The sequence below is a fragment of the Vulpes lagopus genome, chromosome 16 (genome assembly GCF_018345385.1).
Source record: "Vulpes lagopus strain Blue_001 chromosome 16, ASM1834538v1, whole genome shotgun sequence".
Classification (NCBI taxonomy): domain Eukaryota; kingdom Metazoa; phylum Chordata; class Mammalia; order Carnivora; family Canidae; genus Vulpes; species Vulpes lagopus.
In genome coordinates this window covers 32,274,979-32,296,291 of record NC_054839.1, presented here as the reverse complement: position 1 = coordinate 32,296,291, position 21,313 = coordinate 32,274,979, and the positions used below count along the sequence as shown (strand labels likewise).

The 21,313-nt window shown below is 41.7% G+C and overlaps 1 protein-coding gene across 16 annotated transcripts in view; it reads left to right on the top strand.

Annotated features, from left to right (window-relative positions):
- Positions 1–3,840: 3,840 nt before the first annotated feature.
- LMO7 (LIM domain 7) overlaps positions 3,841–21,313 on the top strand; it is a 197,436-nt gene continuing 179,963 nt past the window's right edge. For 14 of the 16 annotated variants that reach the window (XM_041730938.1, XM_041730939.1, XM_041730937.1 and 11 more), the window contains exon 1: positions 4,670–4,740. In XM_041730938.1, the coding sequence (XP_041586872.1) occupies positions 4,681–4,740 (60 nt within the window). In that variant the 5' untranslated portion in view covers positions 4,670–4,680. Of the gene's footprint in view, positions 3,860–4,013; positions 4,146–4,669; positions 4,741–21,313 lie in introns of those variants that run through there. The other 2 variants (XM_041730923.1, XM_041730922.1) reach the window with 2 other exon arrangements.

Below are 21,313 nucleotides of genomic sequence, written 5' to 3'. Positions count from 1 at the left end.
CCCAACATAAATAAGTAAATCTTTAAAAAAATAAAAAGGCAATTGGAGTCACTGAAGGAGTAATGGGAGGTGGAATATTTTGGTATCATGAGAAGGTTTACATTTTAGAAAGGTCATATGATTTCTGAAATCTAGTGGAGAGCTAATGAGGGCCTGGCCTTAGATAGTAGAAATGGGATGGAGAAAATGGGCTAATTAGAGAGATACTAAGGAAATAGATGGATGGGACAGGCAATGGAGTAGACATAGAGATGAAAGACAAGACCAAATGTTAGGCATGGTAACATTTGGCAAGTCAGGGAAGGCAGGAGGAGGTTTGTGGGATGAGATAGTCAAGAAAGATATTTGGACATATCTTTGTGTCATATTCATTTTCCCATTTATAAAAGTAATGCATATGTCTTGCAAAAAAACTTGTGAACAGGAAGCACAATATCTCTATTTGAAAATAGCTGGCATTAAAGTTTGGGTGATTTTTTTTCTGATTTGTTCTATGTGGCAAAATATGCATTGTAAAAATGCAATCACAAATTAGAGTGCTTTATACATAGCTTTTTTATCCACTTCATTATGTATTTTTAAACATTTCCCTGGATTGGGGCACCTGAGTGGCTTAGTGGTTGAGCAACTGCCTTTGGCTCAGGTCATGATCCTGGGGTCCTGGGATCGAGTCCCACATTGGGCTCTCTGGTCAGCAGGGAGCCTGCTTCTCCCTCTGCCTATGTCTCTGCCTCTCTCTCTATGTCTCTCATGAATAAATAAATAAAATATTTAAAAAAATTCCCTGGGTCATTGAATTGCCTTTCACATTTTTAGTGACTGAGTGATATCCCACTCTACAGAAGAAACGTAATTTACTCCACTGTCCCTGTTGTTTAGATTGCTTTGAGATTTTCATTTTTTAAAAAATTGTATTTATTTGAGAGAATACGAGAGAGAGAGAAAGAGAGTGCAAGAGTGCAGAGAGAAAAAGCAGGCTCCCTGCTCAGCAGGGAGCCAGATTCAGGGCTCAATCCCAGGATATCAGGATCATGACCTGAGCTGAAAGCAGACATTTAACCGACTGAGCTACCCAGATGCCCCTGATTTTAATTTTTAACAAATGCATCATGTCATCACAAGTTTAGTCCTCCAGAAGCCGAAAGAAATGGAGTTTGAAGAGCAAGATATTTATTAGGGATTGACCCCTATGAAATGAAGAGGGAAGAAGCAGGAAAGAGCAAGGGAGAAGTTGCACTGTGACCCAGGCCTCATGTTTATGGAAAGGACCCATCAGAGGTACTGTTTTGGGTGGAAATGACTGGGCTTTTCTTTTTCTTTTCTTTCATTTTTTTTTTTTTTAGGATTTTATTTATTCATTTGAGAGAGAGCGAGAGAGTATGAGGTGGTGGTGGAGAGGAGGCAGAGGCAGAGAGAGAAGCAGACTCTCTGCTGAGCAGGGAGCCCCAAGTGGAGTGGAGGATCCTGGGATCATGACCTGAGCCAAAGGAAGATGCTTAACTGACTGAGTCACCCGAGAGCCCCGACTGGGCTTTTCTAACATACAGTCGTGCAGTCACTCAATCACCAGATGAGAGCAGCTCTGGGAGGGCCATGATGAACTCAAAGGAGACTGGCTGCACTCTGCAGCTGAGGCTGACCTCAAAGGGCTGACCAGACTCCTCCTCCAAAGGAAGGTTTGGCTAGTGTATCTGTATCCACCACAGCTGCTCATTTTGTGCACAGATCTTTCTTCATATGCTTAAAATAAGTACCCAGAAGTGGAATTGCTGCAACAGAGTATGAGTAATTAAAAATTTGTTTAATATTTGTCAAATTACCTTCAAGAACGGTGTACCACTTTATCCCACCAACAGTTCATCACTAATGTATAAACACATGACAATTGTACTATTTTTAAATATTGGAAGGTACTTCAAATTCTTCAGGAAAATGAATAATATTCTTGATGTTTATTGCTGTGAATTTAACTTTAAACTCCTGAGATACGTTACATTTCTCTACAGAGCTGTAGAAATCTTTCTATACGGGTAAAGCACTCAATGACTGAATAGAAGGCAAAGATTTGGATTTGGGACTTCTGAGTTGCAAATTCTATCGTTAATGAGACAGAAATGGCTGGTGCCTAAGCTAATTTGAAATAGAGTTCACAGTACGCTACAGCTCTTTCCATGTAAGTATTTGCACAAATAAATGAAATTCCCATTTATCAGGAAAAATCCATATCTGACACACTACTGTTAGAAATGGGAAATAACTATCATTTATTGCTTACTATATGCCAAGAAATGTTTTTTACATACACCATTTTTACATACAGCTCTTTCCATGTAAGTATTTGCACAAATAAATGAAATTCCCATTTATCAGGAAAAATCCATATCATGACACACTACTGTTAGAAATGGGAAATAACTATCATTTATTGCTTACTATATGCCAAGAAATGTTTTTTACATACACCATTCTATTTAATTCTCACAACTTCCCTTTGAAGTAGTTATTATCAGTACATTTTTCAGATGAAGAAATTGAAGCTCAGTGTGTCTGGTAACTTGGTAACCTTAGTCATTCAGATTCCCAACTCTGCTTCTTACCATTCTGGGGTGTTATCCCTAAAGCTTTAAGTCAAATTACATAGCAGCAGCTTTGAACAGTATAGTATGTGTCCATAGTAACTGTAGTAACAGTAACTCTCATGAAGCTTGGGGAATGTCTGTCCTTCTCCTGGACTGGAAGTGCATGGGAGTCAGAGTCTAACAAGACAATGCCATTCTAAAAAAAAACTCAGGAATTTAAGAAACATAACAGACAAGTAAAGAAAAAAAGAGAGACAAATAAAGAAACATTCTTAACGATAACTGATGGTTATAAGAGGGTTGGGTGTAGGGGAATGGGTGAATTAGGGGATGGGGATTAAGAAGCCCACTTGTCCTGATGAGCACCAGGTGATGTATGGAAGTGTTGAAGTCACTACATTGTACACCTGAAACTAATATAATAGTGTAAACTGTATGGAAATTAAAATAAAAGCCAAATTAAAAAAATATTTTAGTAATAAAACATAAAAAAAGCAGTGTGTGGGGGGCGGTTGAAGGAGGCTGTTCCAGGCTAAAAAAAGATCTAACCAAACGCAATGTGTTGTCATTGTTTGGATTCTGGTCTGAGTAAGACAGCTGTAAAAGGCATTTTGGGATCAGTGGAGGAATTTGAGTCTGAATTGGGTTTAAATTGGTAGTAGGTAATTATTGTTAGCTTCAGTTAGGTGTGAAAATGGAAATAAGATTATGGAGAAAAGTGCCCTTTGAAAAACTGAGGTGTATGTTGTAATACTTAGGGGTGAAAATATAATAATATCTACGTGTAAGCAGGAAACGAAGGTGAGGAAGTAAATAAGGCAAAATGCAAACGATTGTTAAATATAGATGCTACGTTTCTGCTATTCATTATACTAGTCTCCTGCTCTGTGCTTGTTTATGATGAAAAACGACATCAATCAACCAGAAGAAAAAAAAAATAAGGGTTTGTTTCTTTTACAGGAGAAAGAACCGATCTTCACCTTCCTTCAAAGGTGACGTCGTGTACATGTGGCCTGAATAGGGCTCCAGGAGCATCACGCGAGGTCCCGGGGAGGCTAGACCAAGGAACACGTTCCTTTCCAAAGATTTGACTTTTGTGGGCAAAGAAGTCCCATACGCCGAACCCTGAGCTTCCGACCCTCCAGCCCTGCGCACACACGCAGGACCGCCGGGGACTCCGAGGAACCTGTCACCTTACCCCCGACGCTCAGGGCGAGGGAGGGAGAGAAATGCGAGGCCTCCCTCCGCCCCGAGCCTCCGCGGAGACACCGGCTGGAGAGGCAGGTGCCTTCCATGTCCCCCACCTGGAAGCGGGGCGGGGCGGGGCGGGGCGGGGGCCCGCCCAGTGTGTGTGTGTGGGGTGGGGGGGGGGGGGATGGGCGGCGCGCTCCGGCCGCGGCCTCACCTGCCGCCAGGAGGGCCCGGGATCCCGCGGGGGAGGCCGCGCACCTGGCGGAGGCGCGCGCGGCGGGCTCGGGCCGGGCAGCTGCGCGTCACTGCGGGCCGCGCTCCTCCCCGGGGAAGTTTCTTGGCCCGGAAAGGTGCAATTGTGTGCAGCTATTCCTGGTATGTCAGGCGGGTCGGGCGGCCGCGAGCCGAGGGGGCGTCTCTGAGCCGGGCCCCGGGAGAAGGACGGCGGCCAGGAGGCAGGGCCCCGGGAGGATGCGGGCGCGGGGCGGGCGCGGGAGCCGGAGCGTGGCCTGGGCGCTCGGGGGCATCCCTGGCCCAGACAGTCTGCCCACAAGGGCGGCTGCGGCCGGAGCCCCCCGGGGAGCCCCGGGGGGGCGGGGGGTGGAGGCGGACGGAAGCGGCGACTCAGCGGCTCGGGGTGGGCTGGGGCGGGGCGGTTCCGGGGAGGGCGGCGGCCGCAGCGCTGCGACCTTCGAGGTCTCCGCAGTTGCCGGGTCCCCGGGGTCGTTGTCAGGAGCTGAGAGGCAGCCACGTCTTCACGTCCTTGTGGGTTCGAAACTTTTCCAAACTGCAGAGCGCAACAAAGGGGAAAGAGAGCCCGGGCGTCAGGGCCAGACGCGCGCGGGACCCCGGCCCCTCCGCCCTCACCGCGCCTTCCTCTCTCGCCCTCTTGCCCCTAGTCCTGGAAGGGATGGAGGAGCCCGGGGCCGACTGCGCGGTAGCCTTCGCCGAGGCCCAGAGATGGGTGGAGGTGAGTGCCCTTAACTCTCTTCCGCACGAGTTTGCGGGCCTCCTCCCGGGACCTGCGCTGGCGCGCGGAAGCGGGTTGGTTTGCAATTAGGGGGACTTTGCAAGTCTTGCTGCTTCCATCTTTTTTTTTTTTTTTTTTTAAGATTTATTTATTTATGATGGGGTTGGGGGGAGAGGCAGAGACACAGGAGGAGGGAGAAGCAGGCTCATGCAGGGAGCCCGACGCGGGACTCGATCCGGTGACCCCAGGATCGCGCCCTGGGCCAAAGGCAGGCGCCAAACCGCTGAGCCACCGGGGATCCCCCTGCTTCTGTCTTTTAACAAAGTCCGGCTAAGCCTCGTGCTGCTGCTCCCCGCCGCGGCGGGCTCGCTGGCTTCCCCCAGACCCCTCTGCCGGGCGGAGGCGAGCGCTCGCCCTCTTGGGTTTGGGGACCGCACACCCCCGTGCGCCAGACCACGTCAGCACAGGGGCACGGGCGGCCCCTCGGGGGTCGTTACTGCGGGCGCCCGGCTCCTCCCTGCAGGCGGTGCCTTAACTGTGCGCCGGTTGTGGGAGGGCAGCCGGACGAGGTTAGACACCTGAGGCGCACCTGGGGAGATGTTTTCTCCCGCGCGGCCTCTGGAGCCCGGGGTGGAAGTCAGGGTCTTCACTTATTCAAAGTCGGCATTGCCGAGACCAAGGTCCCCTGGGGGGTCGCTCACTGAAGGGCAGTTACTTTCCCAGCTGTGCCCCCAGAGATCTTCCATTTCCACCGAAATGGAGATGGTCCCGAGGAGGTTTCTTCATGACGCCTTAAGGTTACATTTATCTGTAAAAAGCTAACACCAGGGGATCCCTGGGTGGCGCAGCGGTTTGGCGCCTGCCTTTGGCCCAGGGCGCGATCCTGGAGACCCGGGATCGAACCTCACGTCGGGCTCCCGGTGCATGGAGCCTGCTTCTCCCTCTGCCTGTGTCTCTGCCTCTCTCTCTCTCTCATTCTCTCTCTCTCTCTCTCTCTCTCTGTGACTATCATAAATAAATAAAAATTTTAAAAAAAAGTAACACCAGGACTTCTACCCATTTTTCCACTGGATGAAAAAGATGATGCTAGGGAAGTATTCAGAGCAGATGTGAATTCGGAGCAACCGCTTGTTAGAAAATTGTTGCATACACTAGCCTTGCAGTTTTTTAGAAGTTACTGGTGCCACGTGCGGGCTTGTTCAACGTAGTCAAAAATGCACATTTGGTTTAAAGGTTATTCCAGAGGAAACAACCTATTTAAAAATCCCAAAGCACACAGTGTTTAAACATAATTCCTTTGTCTCTAAAGAAACAAATGTTCATATGTGGGGAAAAGGAGAATAAACTTTCAGTGTTACATTTCTAACAGTAAATAAAGAAATGTGAAATGTGAGTAGCATTATGCACTAGACAGTGGGGGAGAGGCGGTCAAGAAATTCGCTGTTGGTGTCCTTTTTGGAATGAACTTTGAACTAGTCTGAAGGTGATTTAGAAAGGTGTGAGGGGAGGGGAGGAGGATGTGAGGGGAGGGCATGGGGAGGTTGAGAGAATAAACACTGTATTTTTGAATTGAAATGAGAGTGGAAAAATTTCAGCAATGCAGTTAAGAGAAATGACTTCCCTCATTCAGAAACTTTGAAAAGCCAAGGCGTCCAAAGGTAATTTTCCATTTGTAGTATTTGTGCTGCATAATTTTAGGAAAGCAATTAAACTTGTCCTTTGGTTTTTGAGTGGTGGGGATGGGGGAGAGAGAAGGGAAGAAATATGAGGACTCCTCTATGTGGAGTTTGTATCTGCATGCTGTGTATTTCCTTCAGGAAATCTCTGGCTATGGATCATTTCACACTTCTCTTTTTTAGTATACAGATTTTGGAAATCTAAAAATTCCTTGTTTGTTTTAGCTTTCTCATGGTTGTGTAGGCTCTCTGTGAGAAATTTGCATCTAATAAACTGGAGGGAAGTGTGTTGCAATAAAAGATATCAGAGTGCGTGGTCCATGTGCTCATCTTCCCACTCTCATCCATTTCATCTAAATGTGTTCATCTTTAACAGAGAGACACATTATCTAAAGGCTTTGACATATCATCATAATATAGTTCATGAGATTAAAATTCACCTCATTTTTTTCCTAGTGCCACTAGAAGCAAGGCAGTATGTTCCTTGAAGATATGTGAATAATTTACATATTCATGTATACTTTCAAACGCCCAAGACCTTCAAAATGACAGCAATGGGCTCACTGTTAGGTTTATTTTATTTCTCCAGTTAGTGTCCAATTTATGTGTCTTCTTAGCTTCGCCTTTACAACTAAAGCACATATTTTAAAATTTTGTTCTTGCCAAAAGATGCAGAGTGGATGACTCCCTTGTTACCACAATTGCCTCTTAACTCTGGGAACCCCTAATTTAAAGATAAAATATTAATCCTGAAGTGTATTTTATAACATTTTGGAAAGTGAGGAAGATTATGGTGTCTTTCTTCTACTTGCTAATATTCTTGCTCCACGTTCCCTATCCTACTTTTCTCTACATATATTGAGGCCTATGTGGGTCATTCATATTTATAAACACATATATGTTTATAATATACTTTGCTGTTTTCATTCTCAGCTGCAGCTTTGACTATCCCAAGGTCAAGAAACTCCAATAACCTTGTAAAATTTTGCATGATGGCTAGTGTCCATGTTAGTATGTTCTTGTCATTTCTATTCCCTGTGATTTTAAATAGCTGATGTATTATTCCCACAACCAAAGTTAAAGTTTTATTAATTTTATTTTGGGAGGAGGAGGAAAAAGGGCGAGGCAAGGACTAGTGGTTATTATTCTAGGGATTAAAATTTTATGACTAGTTTAAATTGTGCTTAAATGGTTAGAAATGTATGTATACTTAAGGTTAGTATAAGATTTCAACTTAAAGCAAATGTGGGCATGTGACCCTTTAATTCAACATGATGATATTGAATTATTATCTGGTTAGAAATGCTCTTTGGAATATTAATAATGTAGCAGAGCTGGTTTATGATTAAACACTGGTTTAAAGCCAAATAATGTAATAGTTTAAAGACAGAGGCTGAGAGGAGCCTGACTCTAGCAAGGTCACGGAGTGGGTGGGTGATGAAGCAGAAATTGCCTGCCGGACCCTCTAATTTTAGACCTCTTCTGCAGCACCTTCTAATTTTCTATACCTAACAGTTGCCTCTGTCTCTCTGTTTTGGGGCATTAAAAAGCCTTAGTAGTAAATTGACAAAATACCAATAAGATTGAAAACTGGATCCATCACTCATTGCATTGGCTGGTCACAGTCAGTGTTTACAATCTGTGGGTTAATGTTGCTGTCTGGGTTGAAGTTTAAATACAGTAGTAAGTACAGTATGGTTGGAGTGGGAACAAGCTAACCTCATTCCCCACCTCCTTGCTCACCTGTGCTTCCTCTTATCTCTGAGTTTGATTCTTTCCGTATCACTGTCACCCTGCAGAAGGACTTGAGGATGCCAAGTTGAGCTCATTGCCAAACCTGGCATAGGAATATGACTCCTTACTCACTTACTTCAATTAGTCTGTTTCTCCGCCTACCCCTAAATCTTTCTAAGTGATTTTCCTCTTTCTCTGTAAACCATATCCTTTCTGCTAGTGATTTCCAACCTGTGGTCTAGTTTGAAAGGGTTTACTCAGGATACATGAGTCCTCAGTGCACACAAGCATTATCTGTGGACTAAATGAGGGTTTCATGGACTCGTGCTGTGGCTTTTCAGATGTATATAGAATGACGTAAACATCCATTTGAAAATGTTCCTGAATTCATAAAAGCATTTCTGGTAGTTATGTATAATTTCAATGAACAGATATCAAACCTGGAAATAACTATGATGGTAAAAATTTATTTAAAAATTTAAATGTTAGGAAATAATTCTTATACTACCTGTTGCAGCCGAAGTTATTTTATTTTGTTAATTCCTTCTTTTCTGGGAGTCATGAAAAGATTTTAAAGTCCACAATCTTTATTATTTTATTTATTTATTTTAGAGATTTTATTTATTTATGAGAGAGAGAGAGTGCACATAGAGGGCAAAGAAGAAGCAGACTCCCCACTGAGCAGGGAGCACAATATGGGGCTTGATCCCAGGACCCTGGGGTCCTGACCTGAGCTGAAGTCAGACACTTAACCAGCTGAGCCACATAGGTGCCCCTAAAGTCCACAATCTTTATTTACATTGCACCGTGAAGCATACGATAGCGTTTACAGCTTTTTACAATCTCATCTCTGCCTATATATCTATTTTTATTTTTTAATCTTTTCTCTGTAACTGTTTGCCTAGTTGCCAGATAGCATAGAGATTAAGAGCACTGTTTTGTACATGACATACGGAGTACTTACTTGTCTTATAATTGGAAGTTTGTACCTTTTGACTATTTAATCTAATTCATGGTGACTATAGTCAATACTGCCGTATGGTATATTTGAAAATTACTAAGAGAGTAGCTCCTAACATTTCTCATTGGAAGGTAAAGAAATGGTTTCTGTAATTATATGGGGAGATGTTAACTTTTTGTGGCAAGCATTTTGCAACATATGCATGTCAGGTCATCGTGTGGTACATGTTAAATGTATACTGAACTGTGTGTCAGTTATATCTCAGTGAAATTGGAAAAAATTTAAAAAGGGAAAAAAACCGTCACAGTATTGGGAACAAACCACGGTTCAGGTCTTGGCTCTGGGACCTAAATGCCATAGGGCTCAGTTTTCTTTGTTGAACCTCCCATGATGGTTGTGCCTGTTCAGTGACAGGCAGACTGCAAAGTGATTAGTGCTCTCTGATCCTTGCTTGTGTTTTCCCACCCACAGGAAGCTGTTTTCTCACCTTCAGGCTATTGTGCATGGAATTCAGATTATTCCTTGTTTAAAAAGGAAGGAGGAGGTAAAAGGAGCCAGTTGGTCTTTCCTTGTTTACCTAATACCCATGACTTCTTTCCAGTCCCCCAGGCTTGGACTAAAATCAGCCTTTATGTGGGGCCTTTTCCGAGGCAGCACACCTCCACTCCACCCATTCCTTCCTCTCCTCTGTCGCTCTTCTAGATCTTTCTTTTTGCACACCATGGTATAATTCTATCCATTTTTCCATATTAGACAAGGAGCTAGCTATCCGAGGGCAGGAACAGTATCTATTTCAGGGATTTGACATAGTCCCTGGTAAATGTGGAATAAAAGTACAGTCTGAAGGCTACAGCTTTAACAAAATTTAAAAATAAGGTTTTAAGGAGCACAACTTATTTCTTCTCCCAGTGGAAACTTGCTTCAGTGTCTAAAGCTGAGTTCATTGCTTGGGGATTGTTTGGTCTGGACCAGCTACAAGATATGCCTTCATCTGGGTGCTGGTGTGTACTTGCCTATTTACCCAGTGCTTTTTCCTCTCCTCCAGCCCTGCTCCTGAGTCATGTCACTCTTCTTCCTGCCTTCCGATTAATCCTTACCCTCATGGAGATTTGCACTCAGTCATTTTGTTACCCAGAAAATGCCTGTTATGTGTTACTCTGGACCAGCCACCTGCCAGACTTGTTGATTCAAATGCCACATGCTTAGCCTCTTTGTGGACAGAGACATGCCCCACAAGGAGCAGACACACAAACACACACAGCACCACTGTCACATAATTGCCATAGAGGAAATTTGGACAATGTAGAGTGACAGCATTTAGGAGGCAGCCTGAGTCTGCTGGCGGAGTCAAGCAAGCTCATGGAGACGCAGCATGTACATCAGGCTGCAGTGGGACTAACACGTTTGCTGACTTTGTGGATTTATAACTTGTTGCAAGAGCTTGAGGTTGTATACAGCACAACTTTTAGGAGTTGCCTAGAGAAGCTTATTTTTACTCAGGTCATGTTGACATCAGAGAAATGCACAGATTTTAAGTGTACAGTTGTAGGAATTTTGTCCAATGTTTATAACCACATAACCAGCAATTGAATCAACATGTAGAACATTTTATCACTCAACAAAATTCCCTTCCAGAAGGGCACATTAGACTCTACCTCTCATAGGCAACCACCCTTTCGGTTTCTGGCATCTTAAATTTCTTAGTGCAGTTTTGAACAGCCAAGAAATATCTTGATTGTCAATTTGTTCCTTTTTTCTTTATATAGCATTTTACTGTCACTTGAACACAATATCCTTATTTGGAAAATAAATTCTAGGACAAGGATGGTAAGAGACGATTGTGCTCACAAAATCTTCTTGAGAAGGAACTGATTCACACAAATAGGAACCAGGACAGGGATGCCCTTAGAATAATAATAGCCTGACTCCAGGAGGTATAAGCACATATGTCAAGGTATTTCCTGGGGAACTAGGAGGATTCCAGTACAGTGTTATTCTGGATCTTTCCAACTTGCTCATGCACTGAAAGTTAGAAGTGGACCTCTTCTTCAAATGGGGAGAAATACAAAGAACTAGTACATTTAAAAACTGGTGTGTCCTTGAACCAATTAGAGAGATGGATTCACTGGGTCAAAGGGAATGAATGATTTTTTTTTTTTTAAGATTTTTTATTTATTTGAGAGAAAGCTTGAGGGGGTGGGGGAGGAGGTGGAGCAGAAGGATAGGGAGAAGCAGACTCTGCTGAGCAGAGAGCCTGATGTGGAGTTCAATCCCAGGGTCCTTGGATCATGACCTGAGCTGAAGGCAGACGCTCAACTGACTGACCCACCCAGGCGCCCTGATTGTTTTGGTTCTTGACATATTACCAAGTTACCCTCCGAAAGCTATGTGCTGGTTTGCAACCGTCAGCAGAGGTAGAAGGGCCCCAGCTTCTCCATATTCTGGCCAGAATTAGAAGTTGTCATTTGTGTTTTTTTCTCTAAATAAATAGGTGAAAGATGCATGTTATTCTCCTCTTTTCAGATCCCTAGTGATGTCAAACATTTATCTAACAAATGACTCATTCAGTTTCCTCCTAGTGAGAAGCTGAAACATGGGGTCACAAAGGGCTCAGCAGACCCCTGTCCTGGTAAAGTGCATCCCCAAGGTCATGGACATGGTAGGACCATTAAGGAAGTGTCTCCTGAGTCATCTTGTTTCTTTTTTGGGTTGTTTGGAGATACACCCTCTGAATTCTCAACAAAATTTTGAGATGAAGAATGGAATAATTGGCCATTTTGAGGAAGTGGAGCACCTTGGTGTTTCTACAACCATTGATAAAGCACAGAAATCCTTAAAGCTTCTCTTAGGCTGAGAGGTGAATAATGTCCTAAGCATGTGGCAGGGAGTATGCTGCTTCGTTCAGTTTGTTTGGTTCTTGTACTTCGTGCAGCGCTCTAGCATGCATGCTCTCTGGGTGCCAGGAGCACCGTGGCTAGTAAGGGTCTCCTGTTGAGACTAACTGGCTCCTTTAACATCCTCCTACCTTTTAAAACTGCTTGTCAACATAACAGTATTTGAATTAAAGAAAAGTTCTAGTTTTGAGAATGTTAAGAAAAACAAAGCACCATTAATCAATTTGTTCAACCCTTTTAGTTTAGAGAAAATAGATGTAGGAAAATAATTTCATCTCTTACCATCTGCAGACTGAATTGTTTCTGCTGTCCTCTATCCTATAGTTCCTCAAATGCTTGTTGAAGGAATGAATGTTTTGTGTCCTGTTAAGAGATTGGCTTATTTAATTAATGCTTGCACATCTCCTTAAGCCTGTTGACTGTCAAAAGTGTATTAGAGCCTGAGGAAATGATAAAAATATGTGTACCTGTGCTTACTCTTCAGTTTCTAAAGATAATTACTAGGTGTGTGTTTTTAAAAACACTTTTGATGTACTCAAAGCTCTTAATAAGGATAAGAATTGTCATCTGCGCACAACTTTGGGAACAGAGGTTTAACATGCTCAATCTGCCACTTTGCTCTAAGTAGATAGGCATTAGCACATTCTACAGATGACTCACAGCACAGTCCCATAAAGACTTTCCCAAAAATTGCAAAATCCTCCCTCATAGGATTCTCAGAGACTGTTGTGTATATGATAATCAGTTTGGTGCTTGAGTGCATTGAGATGATGGTGTACAGCGCTAGATATTATGTCTGTCTTTAAGTACAGCGGGGATTGTCATAAGGAGAGAGATTAGAAAATTTCTGTATGGGTTCAAAGGGCAACACTAGTAATTACTGGTGAGGTACAGTGAGACTCTGGCATCAAGTATTCTGAAGCTGTTTCTATAAACAAAGTGCTATCCTGTGCCAGAATAGGCTGACTTGAATAGGCAGTGAGTTACCTGCCATGAAGGTTTTACAAGAGAAGGTAACTGCCAGAGCAGCTAGTACTTTTTTCTACATATACAAGACATATGGCACATGTATTAACCTTGCATACCTTTGTAATGGACTGTGATTACCCACGGGTATTTTCTCTGATGAGGAAAAAGAGGGGTGAGAGGTCAAGTAATTTACTCAGGGAAACACTAGAACTAGTAAGTGGTGGTTGGGATTTGAACCCAGGCTCTGTGACTCCACAGTCTGCCCTTATAATCACTACACTCAATGTCTCAGGGTGACAATGGTCAGTAAATCATGGTAAATGATTTGTAAATCAGAAGAGAATGGGCTCTCAGTCTTCTGTCTAAAGCTGTAAGATTAGCTATTTTCTGTTTATGACAAGTCCTACATACTAGAACAGCTTAGCTTCTGCCTTATGATGTTAGTGCCTGGAAAGCACATTATGATCAAATATTCTATAAACTAGATAGACATTCTTGATCAATTGCAGACTTTAGATTTATATGTCCTGGTATATCTAAGTGAATATATTAATGCTCAGTAAACCATTTAAAGTGTTATTAAAGGGAAGCATTTTTATATGATGACATTGAGTTATACTTTGAGCTAGAGAAGATAAATTATATCTAATTAATTTCTTCTGTAGGACTATTTATAAAAGTATCAATTTCTTATTGACCTACATATCAGTAGTCCATAACATACCAGAAATTGTACAGACCGTTATTGTACAGTGCTTCAAAATATATGTCATGTTCTCAATGAGGATACATACTGGTTAGTATTTCATATGTGTAAGTACTGAAGCAGTGACCATGATCAAAGATTTCCTTTCTTGACTAGGTTGAAATTTGACCTAGATGCCTGAGCTGGGAAGGAAGTGTCTTTTGTTACACCACATCATAATATTCAAGGAAGGGCACTCATTGCCAACTTTGTTATAAACTTGGATTCTGGAATTCTTTCTCATTAGAGTTTAGTCTTTCATTCTACCTGAGGAAAGAGAAACTAAGTAAACATTTTTCCTTCACTTCTTGAATGGTATGTAATCAATTTGCAACTTATCATATTGTCCAAAGAAAACATTGTCAATCTATTAAAAGCAAACACAATCATACCTACCTTCTTGAAGCATTTCCTTCAACTGTTCTCTGGATTTTTCTCCCATTTTACTTGATGTTTATGATTTTCCTTTGCTAAATCCTCCTAATTATTTGATCAGTAAATATTCAGGTATATCTGGGTTCATATTCCATGTCTTCCCTGATTTGTCTATAACCTCTTCCCTATTATCAAATACACAGCTCTATATACCTTTTATATGCTGATGGATTCCTTATGTATATTCCTGACTGATGATGTTTCTAACCTTCCTTTCTCTCCCTCTCTCCCAACCCCTACACTCTGTGTATGTGTGTGTGTGTATAAGTATGTGGGTATGTATGTGCAAAGGCATAGACAGACACTTAAGATTTCCAATTGTAGGTCAAATAGGCACATCCCACTTTGTTCAGAACGAAATTCTGAGTTCCTCCCCTTACCCATCACCTACCTACTCATCCTCCCATCCTCACTGTTTCCCATCTTTGTAAATGGCACCACAGTTAACCCACTTGCTCAGGTCCCACCTTTGAAGTCATTATTGACTTTTGTTTCTATTACACTCCACATCTAGTTTGTCAAGAAATTCAGTTGGCTGTATCTTCAAATATATCCAGTATCTGACCACATCTTGCCTTGTCTACCATCCTTCCTGCTTCCAGTGTAGCAGCCATGATTCCTCTTTAAAAGTGTAAACCAGAAAGAAAACATGCAAATGGCCAACAGATTCATGAAAAGATGCTCTGCATCAGTAGTCATCAGGGAGATACAAATCGAAACCACAGTGAGATATCCCCTTACACTAGTCAAAATGATTAGAATAAAAAAGACAAGATATAACAAGTGTTGGTGAGGATGTGGAGAAAAAGAAACTCTCATGTGCTGTTACTAGGAATGCACTATTTGTTGGGGACTGTAGAAAATGGTATGGAGGTTCCTCAAAAAATTAAAAATAGAATCACCATATGATCCAGTAATTCCACTACTGGGTATTTACCCAAAGAATTTGGGTAATTTGAAAAGAGAGATACTAATTTGAAAAGATATATGCACCCCTATGTTTATTGTAGCATTATTTACAGTAGCCAAATATTGGAAGCAACCAAAGTGTCCCTCAGTAGATGGATGGATAAAGATGTGGTATATATACAATGGAATGTTATACAGCTATAAAAAGAATGAGATCTTGTTATTTGCAACATGAATGGACCTAGAAGGTCATGTGATTCAATAAACAAAATGAACAAACAAAAAAGAGACGAATAGCAAAAAAACTCCAGACTTTTAAATATAGAGAATAGGCAGTTGCCAGGGGGGAGGTAGGTAGGGGATGGGTGAAATAGGTGAGGGGAATCAAGAGTACACTTACTGTGATGAGCACAGAGTAATGCATAGGATTGTCGAAACATTATAGTATACCCCTGAAACTAATATAACACTGTGTGTTAATTATAATTCGATAAAAGAAAAGTAAACCAGAGAGTGTACTTTGAACTCTGCCCTTTCCTCCCCCCACAATGGCTATCCATTACATTTTTAATAAAATCTGAATTTTTAAACCATGGTCCATAGAGTCATGTATGATCTACTCCCCACTTGTTATCTTATCTGCTCTCACTCTGTCTTACCATGCTCTGGTCATACTGGCTTCCTGCTATTCCTTAGATGTGCAAAGATTTTTAAAAAATTCTTATTTATTTATTCATGAGTGATAGAGAAGGAGAGACACAGGCAGAGGGAGAAGCAGGCTCCGTACAGGGAGCCCGACGTGGGACTCGATCCCGGGTCCCCAGGATCACACCCCGAGCTGCAGGTGGCGCTAAACCTCTGCACCACTGGGGCTGCCCCAGATATGCAAAGATTTTTATTTTAGGGCTTTGGTGTTGCTATTCCTTCTGCACAAATGTTTCTCTCACTCAGGTCTCTGTTCAAATGATACCTCCTCCTTCCTCTACCCTTCTTCATTCACTGTAAAATAACATCTCTTGTCACTCCATACTCTTCTATTTCAGAGCATTTTAAAAAATGTTTTATTTATTTATTTATGGGAGACGCACAAAGAGAGGCTGAGACATAGAGGGAGAAGCAGGCTCTTCATAGGGAGCCCAATGTGGGACTTGATCCGGACCCAGGATCACACCCTGAGCCTAAGGCAGAGGCTCAACTGTGGAGTCACCCAGGCATCCCAATATTTCAGAGCATTTAACACTTTTATAGGATATACTTTTTGGTTTGACTGTTTCTCTCGCTAGAATATATAAGTGCCTTTTGTGCAAGGGCTTACTTTGTTTTCAAGCCTTAAATAGTGCCAGATATTTAGTAGACACTCAATAAATATTTGTTGGATAAGTAAATGGATGAATGAACAAATGTCTTTTAATTCTTTATACCTGATAATCTTGTTAACCCTGTGATTTGACTGACTCTCTGGCTGTGCTTCACTAAACAAGACGAGCTGGTTTTTTGTTATGTTCGGTTTTTTGCTTGTTTGCTTTTCTTCAGCTTCAGTTCTGCATTGAGCAAGTTCAAAGCAATTTCTTAAAAAAGCAAATTTGAAACACGAGAAATTGACTTTGTTCAACCAATTGTAAAGATGCCTAAAGGTAAGTAAGTATCATACGATAGTATAAACATCCCAGAACATTTAATGATGAACTGCCTTAGTTGAATATCCTGCACTGGGGACCGTACTTTATCTGGCAACTTTGGGGTATTCATGATGAAAAAGATCTCACCACTCACTGATTGGTGTCCTCCAGCTAGAGCCGGAATCCTGGTACTAATAGGACACAAAGATGCTGGGATGTCTGGGTGGCTCAGTGCTTGAGCGTCTACTTTCGGCTCAGGTTGTGATCCTGGGATCCTGGGATCGAGTCCCACATTGGGCACCCCAGGGGAGATTGCTTCTCCCTCTGTCTATGTCTCTGCCTCTCTTTCTCTGCGTCTCTCATGACTAAATAAAATCTCTCTCTCCTTTTTTTTTTAAAGACACAAAGATGGAGAATGCAACTTTACCCTACTTAGAAATAGATGAAAATAATTTAAAAAATTTGAGAACAGGAACATTTCTTCCTCAACCCCACTCAAACATACTTGCAAAGTGCTGTACTTTTTTTTGTTTGTTCTTATAGTCATTATTTCATTATTCTGAAATGGCACATAATACTGAGGAGTGGAGGCTTTCCAAAGAGGTGTTTTTTTTTTTTCTTCCAGAAATGAGAGAAAAAGGGAAGCTGAAACTCATTGTCTGTTTTGATGCAAACTGATTTTCTTTTTGTATATATAATTTTTTTTTAAAGATGAAAGAGTGGTTCAGAGAAATTTCTTTACCAGTGCCACTTGGCTGATACTGATAGAACCAGTATTTGAAGTTGGATTTTTTTAAAGATTTTATTTATTCATGAGAAACACACACACACACACAGGCAGAGACACAGGCAGAGGGAGAAGCAGGCTCTATGCAGAGAGACCGACATGGGACTTGATTCCGGGCCTGCAGGATCACGCCCTGGGCTGAAGGCAGGCGCTCAACCACTGACTGAGCCACTCAGGCTGCCCGAAGTTAGATTTTTCTAACAGATAAACTCAACTACTTCATTCACCTTTTCTGGTTCTTTCCTTCTGTTATAGTTGTACCTGTGATTTTGGCACAGACACTTTTGTGCTATTAGCTAGTCCATGTGTCTGCCTCCGTCTCTCTGTTTCTGTCTATCTTACACTTTTTAACTTAGCTCTACTCTTAAAATACAAAAAAAGAAAGTTCTCAGACTTAATATAAAATCTGTAAATTCACACTAAGATGTGAACAACTTCCTGCTATTGGAATATGATAAGTTTAGAGGGAAGGTGTGGAGAAGAAGGAATGGCCAGGGCACTTGCTCTGATGGTTCTTCCTGAGGCTTGTCCTGACAGGGAGGAGACAATCACGGGACTGTGTGGGAATAAGTGTGACCATGGTAGCCAGCAATTCTGCAGGGACTTTGGGAATAGGAAAAGCATTGGGAAGCTAATAGAGAAGATCCTTTTTGAGCTTGACAAAAAAGATGATGGTGGAAATTAATGTGGGAGGCAGTTGAGTTAGGTGGAGATGATGCTAGCACAAGCATGGGTCCATTGGATTGTCCTATGGATAGGACAGTGAAGTCTACTTGTTGTGGAATGTGCTTATTTGAAGGCAGCAGGAGTTATGCGTACAGAATTCAAGTTTTTTCTTGAAATGTCCTATCAGGTGATGTTGGTACTCCAGGGACAGAACAGATCAGTGGAGGGGAAAGACCATCTCACATAGAGGATCAAGGACTGAGCCTTGGGATATGTCTTCCATTTAGAGGAGAGGAAGAGGGAAATAAGGTCATGTTCAAAAAGCTAGGCAGAAAACCAGGGATGTGTTGGAAGTCTTAAGGAAGCATTGGTTTCATGAAATATAGGAAGGAGTATCAAGAGTGTTCAGGATTAGAAATGATCATGGGAAAAGAAAGTGGAAACAAGGCCATTGAATCTGACAGGACAGTAATCTCTCACTTGTTAAAGATATTGCTGGAGGGTGTTAGTGTGAGAGTCAAATTAAGCTTCAGAAAATCCTTCTGAAAGCTTTAGCCTACTCTTAGCAGAGGGGGAAGAGGGCCATGAGAGAAGAGGTAGGAAGAGCTACCAAGAAACCAACATTCTGTCAAAAAAGCTATTTGTGTTGGCAAGACCATCTCCTGACTCCAGTTTATATTATTGGTTATATTAGAGGTACAGACCCTTCATATTTAGGGGAAGTATGCTCCAGGGCAAAGGGTCTGAAGGAATCCTTGTGGTCTGCCGTGTAAAGGACTCTTAGGGTATTAAACATCATCTGAGGGTTTAATCTTCTGAATTTAACTTCCTTTAATCTTCTGAATTTAATTTCCTTTCTCCTAAATTGGGGAAAATGTCTCTCCTGTCCCCAGGGTTTTCTAGCTTACAATAATTTCAGGAAGATATTTTGTTTTTAATGTGCAGAAAAAAGTATCTTAATAGTTTTGATTTAGTGACTCTAAGAAAATTAAAGTCATGTTAATAGGAAAACACAGTAATCAAAAAGGAAATAAAACACATCTAACTCTTAAATAGGGATATAAAATCGTTACCATGAAAGTATATTTTTGGAATGCTGTGTCTTTGTTTCTTTTCTATGTTCTAGGGCAGTGTAGTGGCGACAGTGGCAGGGTTTGGGGTAATAGTAGATAGGCCTAGCTGGCAGGTGCTGGGGTGAGATGTGTGACCATGTGGACAAAACATAAAGCTTCTCTAAGTGTAAATTCCCACAACTATAAAATGAGGATTGTAAGGTGGTGATAGGGTTAGAAAAAATAATGCAGAATATATGTAGGTTTCTTCTAACCTCTGATTTGTGAATATGGGTTTTTATTGAGTCATTTTTATATTAAGCTGTGCTAAAAGTCCTTTATGAAAGGAGCATCTGGGTGGCTCAGTTGGTTGAGCATCTGTCTTTGGCTCGGGATATGGTCCCAGAGTCCTGAGATTGAGCCCCGCGTCAGGCTCCATGCTCAGTAGGGGAGCCTGATTCTCTCTCTCCTTTCAACTTGTGCTGTCTCTCTCAAATAAATAAATAAAATTAAAAAAGTCCTTTATGAGAACTTGAGTTTGGAATGAAAAAATGCCATCAAAGTAATGAATTCTGTTTTTTATGGTACTTCAGTCATTGTCTTCTCTCTCCCCATGTGCATTTTAGCACTTCTTTGCTATTAATTCTTTCAGTGGATTTATATAAATCTAAGGCTAGTCAACTTGCCTGAGACTTCTCAAGTTGAAGAATCCCATATTAATTGCATTGTTAAAAACATTGCCATATGTTCTTGTACTCATTGCTCCCTTCCACTTAGCTACTATTTGAAATTCCAGATTAGAGAGTAGGGTGTCTAGATTCTATTAAGTTTCTTCTTCTCATATAAATGGTTTTCTTCAAGTCTCTGTACATTTCTGTTACCTCAATTATTTTTTATTCTTTATTTCTTTTACTTTTCACATTTTCTGTGTGTCTTTGAGTCCTCTTATTTAGTTTTTCTTTTTTCTTTTTATTTTTTATTGCAGTTCAGTTTGCCAACATATAGCATAACACCCATTGCTCATCCCGCCAAGTGCCCCCCTTGTTGCCCATCACCCAGTCACCCCAACCCCCTGCCCACCTCCCCTTCCACCACCCCTTGTTTGTTTCCCAGAGTTAGGAGTCTCTCATGTTCTGTCACCCTCACTGACATTTTCATTCATTTTCTCTCCTTTCCCCTTTATTCCCTTTCACTATTTTTTATATTCCCCAAATGAATGAGACCATATAACGTTTGTCCCTCTCCGATTGACTTACTCCACTCAGCATAATACCCTTCAGTTCCATCCATGTTGAAGCAAATGGTGGGTATTTGCTATTTCTGATGGCTGAGTAATATTCCATTGTATACAGAGACCACAGCTTCTTCATCCATTCATCTTCCGATGGACACCGAGGCTCCTTCCACAGTTTGGCTATTGTGGACATTGCTGCTAGAAACATCGGGGTGCAGGTATCTCGGTCTTTCACTGCATCTGTATCTTTGGGGTAAATCCCCAGCAGTGCAATTGCTGGGTCGTAGGGCAGGTCTATTTTTAACTCTTTGAGGAACCTCCACACAGTTTTCCAGAGTGGCTGCACCAGTTCACATTCCCACCAACAGTGTAAGAGGGTTCCCCTTTCTCCACATCCTCTCCAACATTTGCTGTTTCCTGTCTTGTTGATTTTCACCATTCTTACTGGTGTGAGGTGGTATCTCATTATGGTTTGATTTGTATTTCCCTGATGGCCAGTGATGCAGAGCATTTTCTCATGTGCTTGTTGGCCATGTGTATGTCTTCTTTGGTGAAATTTCTGTTCATGTCTTTTGCCCCTTTCATGATTGGATTGTTTCTTTGCTGTTGAGTTTATCTGATACGTCATTTGCAAATATCTTCTCCCATTCTCTGTAGGTTGTCTTTTAGTTTTCTGCTGCTTCCATTCAATTTGGAAGAGGCAATTGTAAGATCTTTCCAAGAAGGACATTTTATGATGTCTTACTAAAAATGAGCTTAATGAGCTATTTTAGAAAGAGAAGCTTTTATAGTTTCCATGAAGAAAGGAAATACATTTTTAGGTGTTTTATTCAAAGGATAAAGTTTATATATGCCTGTTTTTAAGCCAATTTGTGAACATTTTTAGACTTGG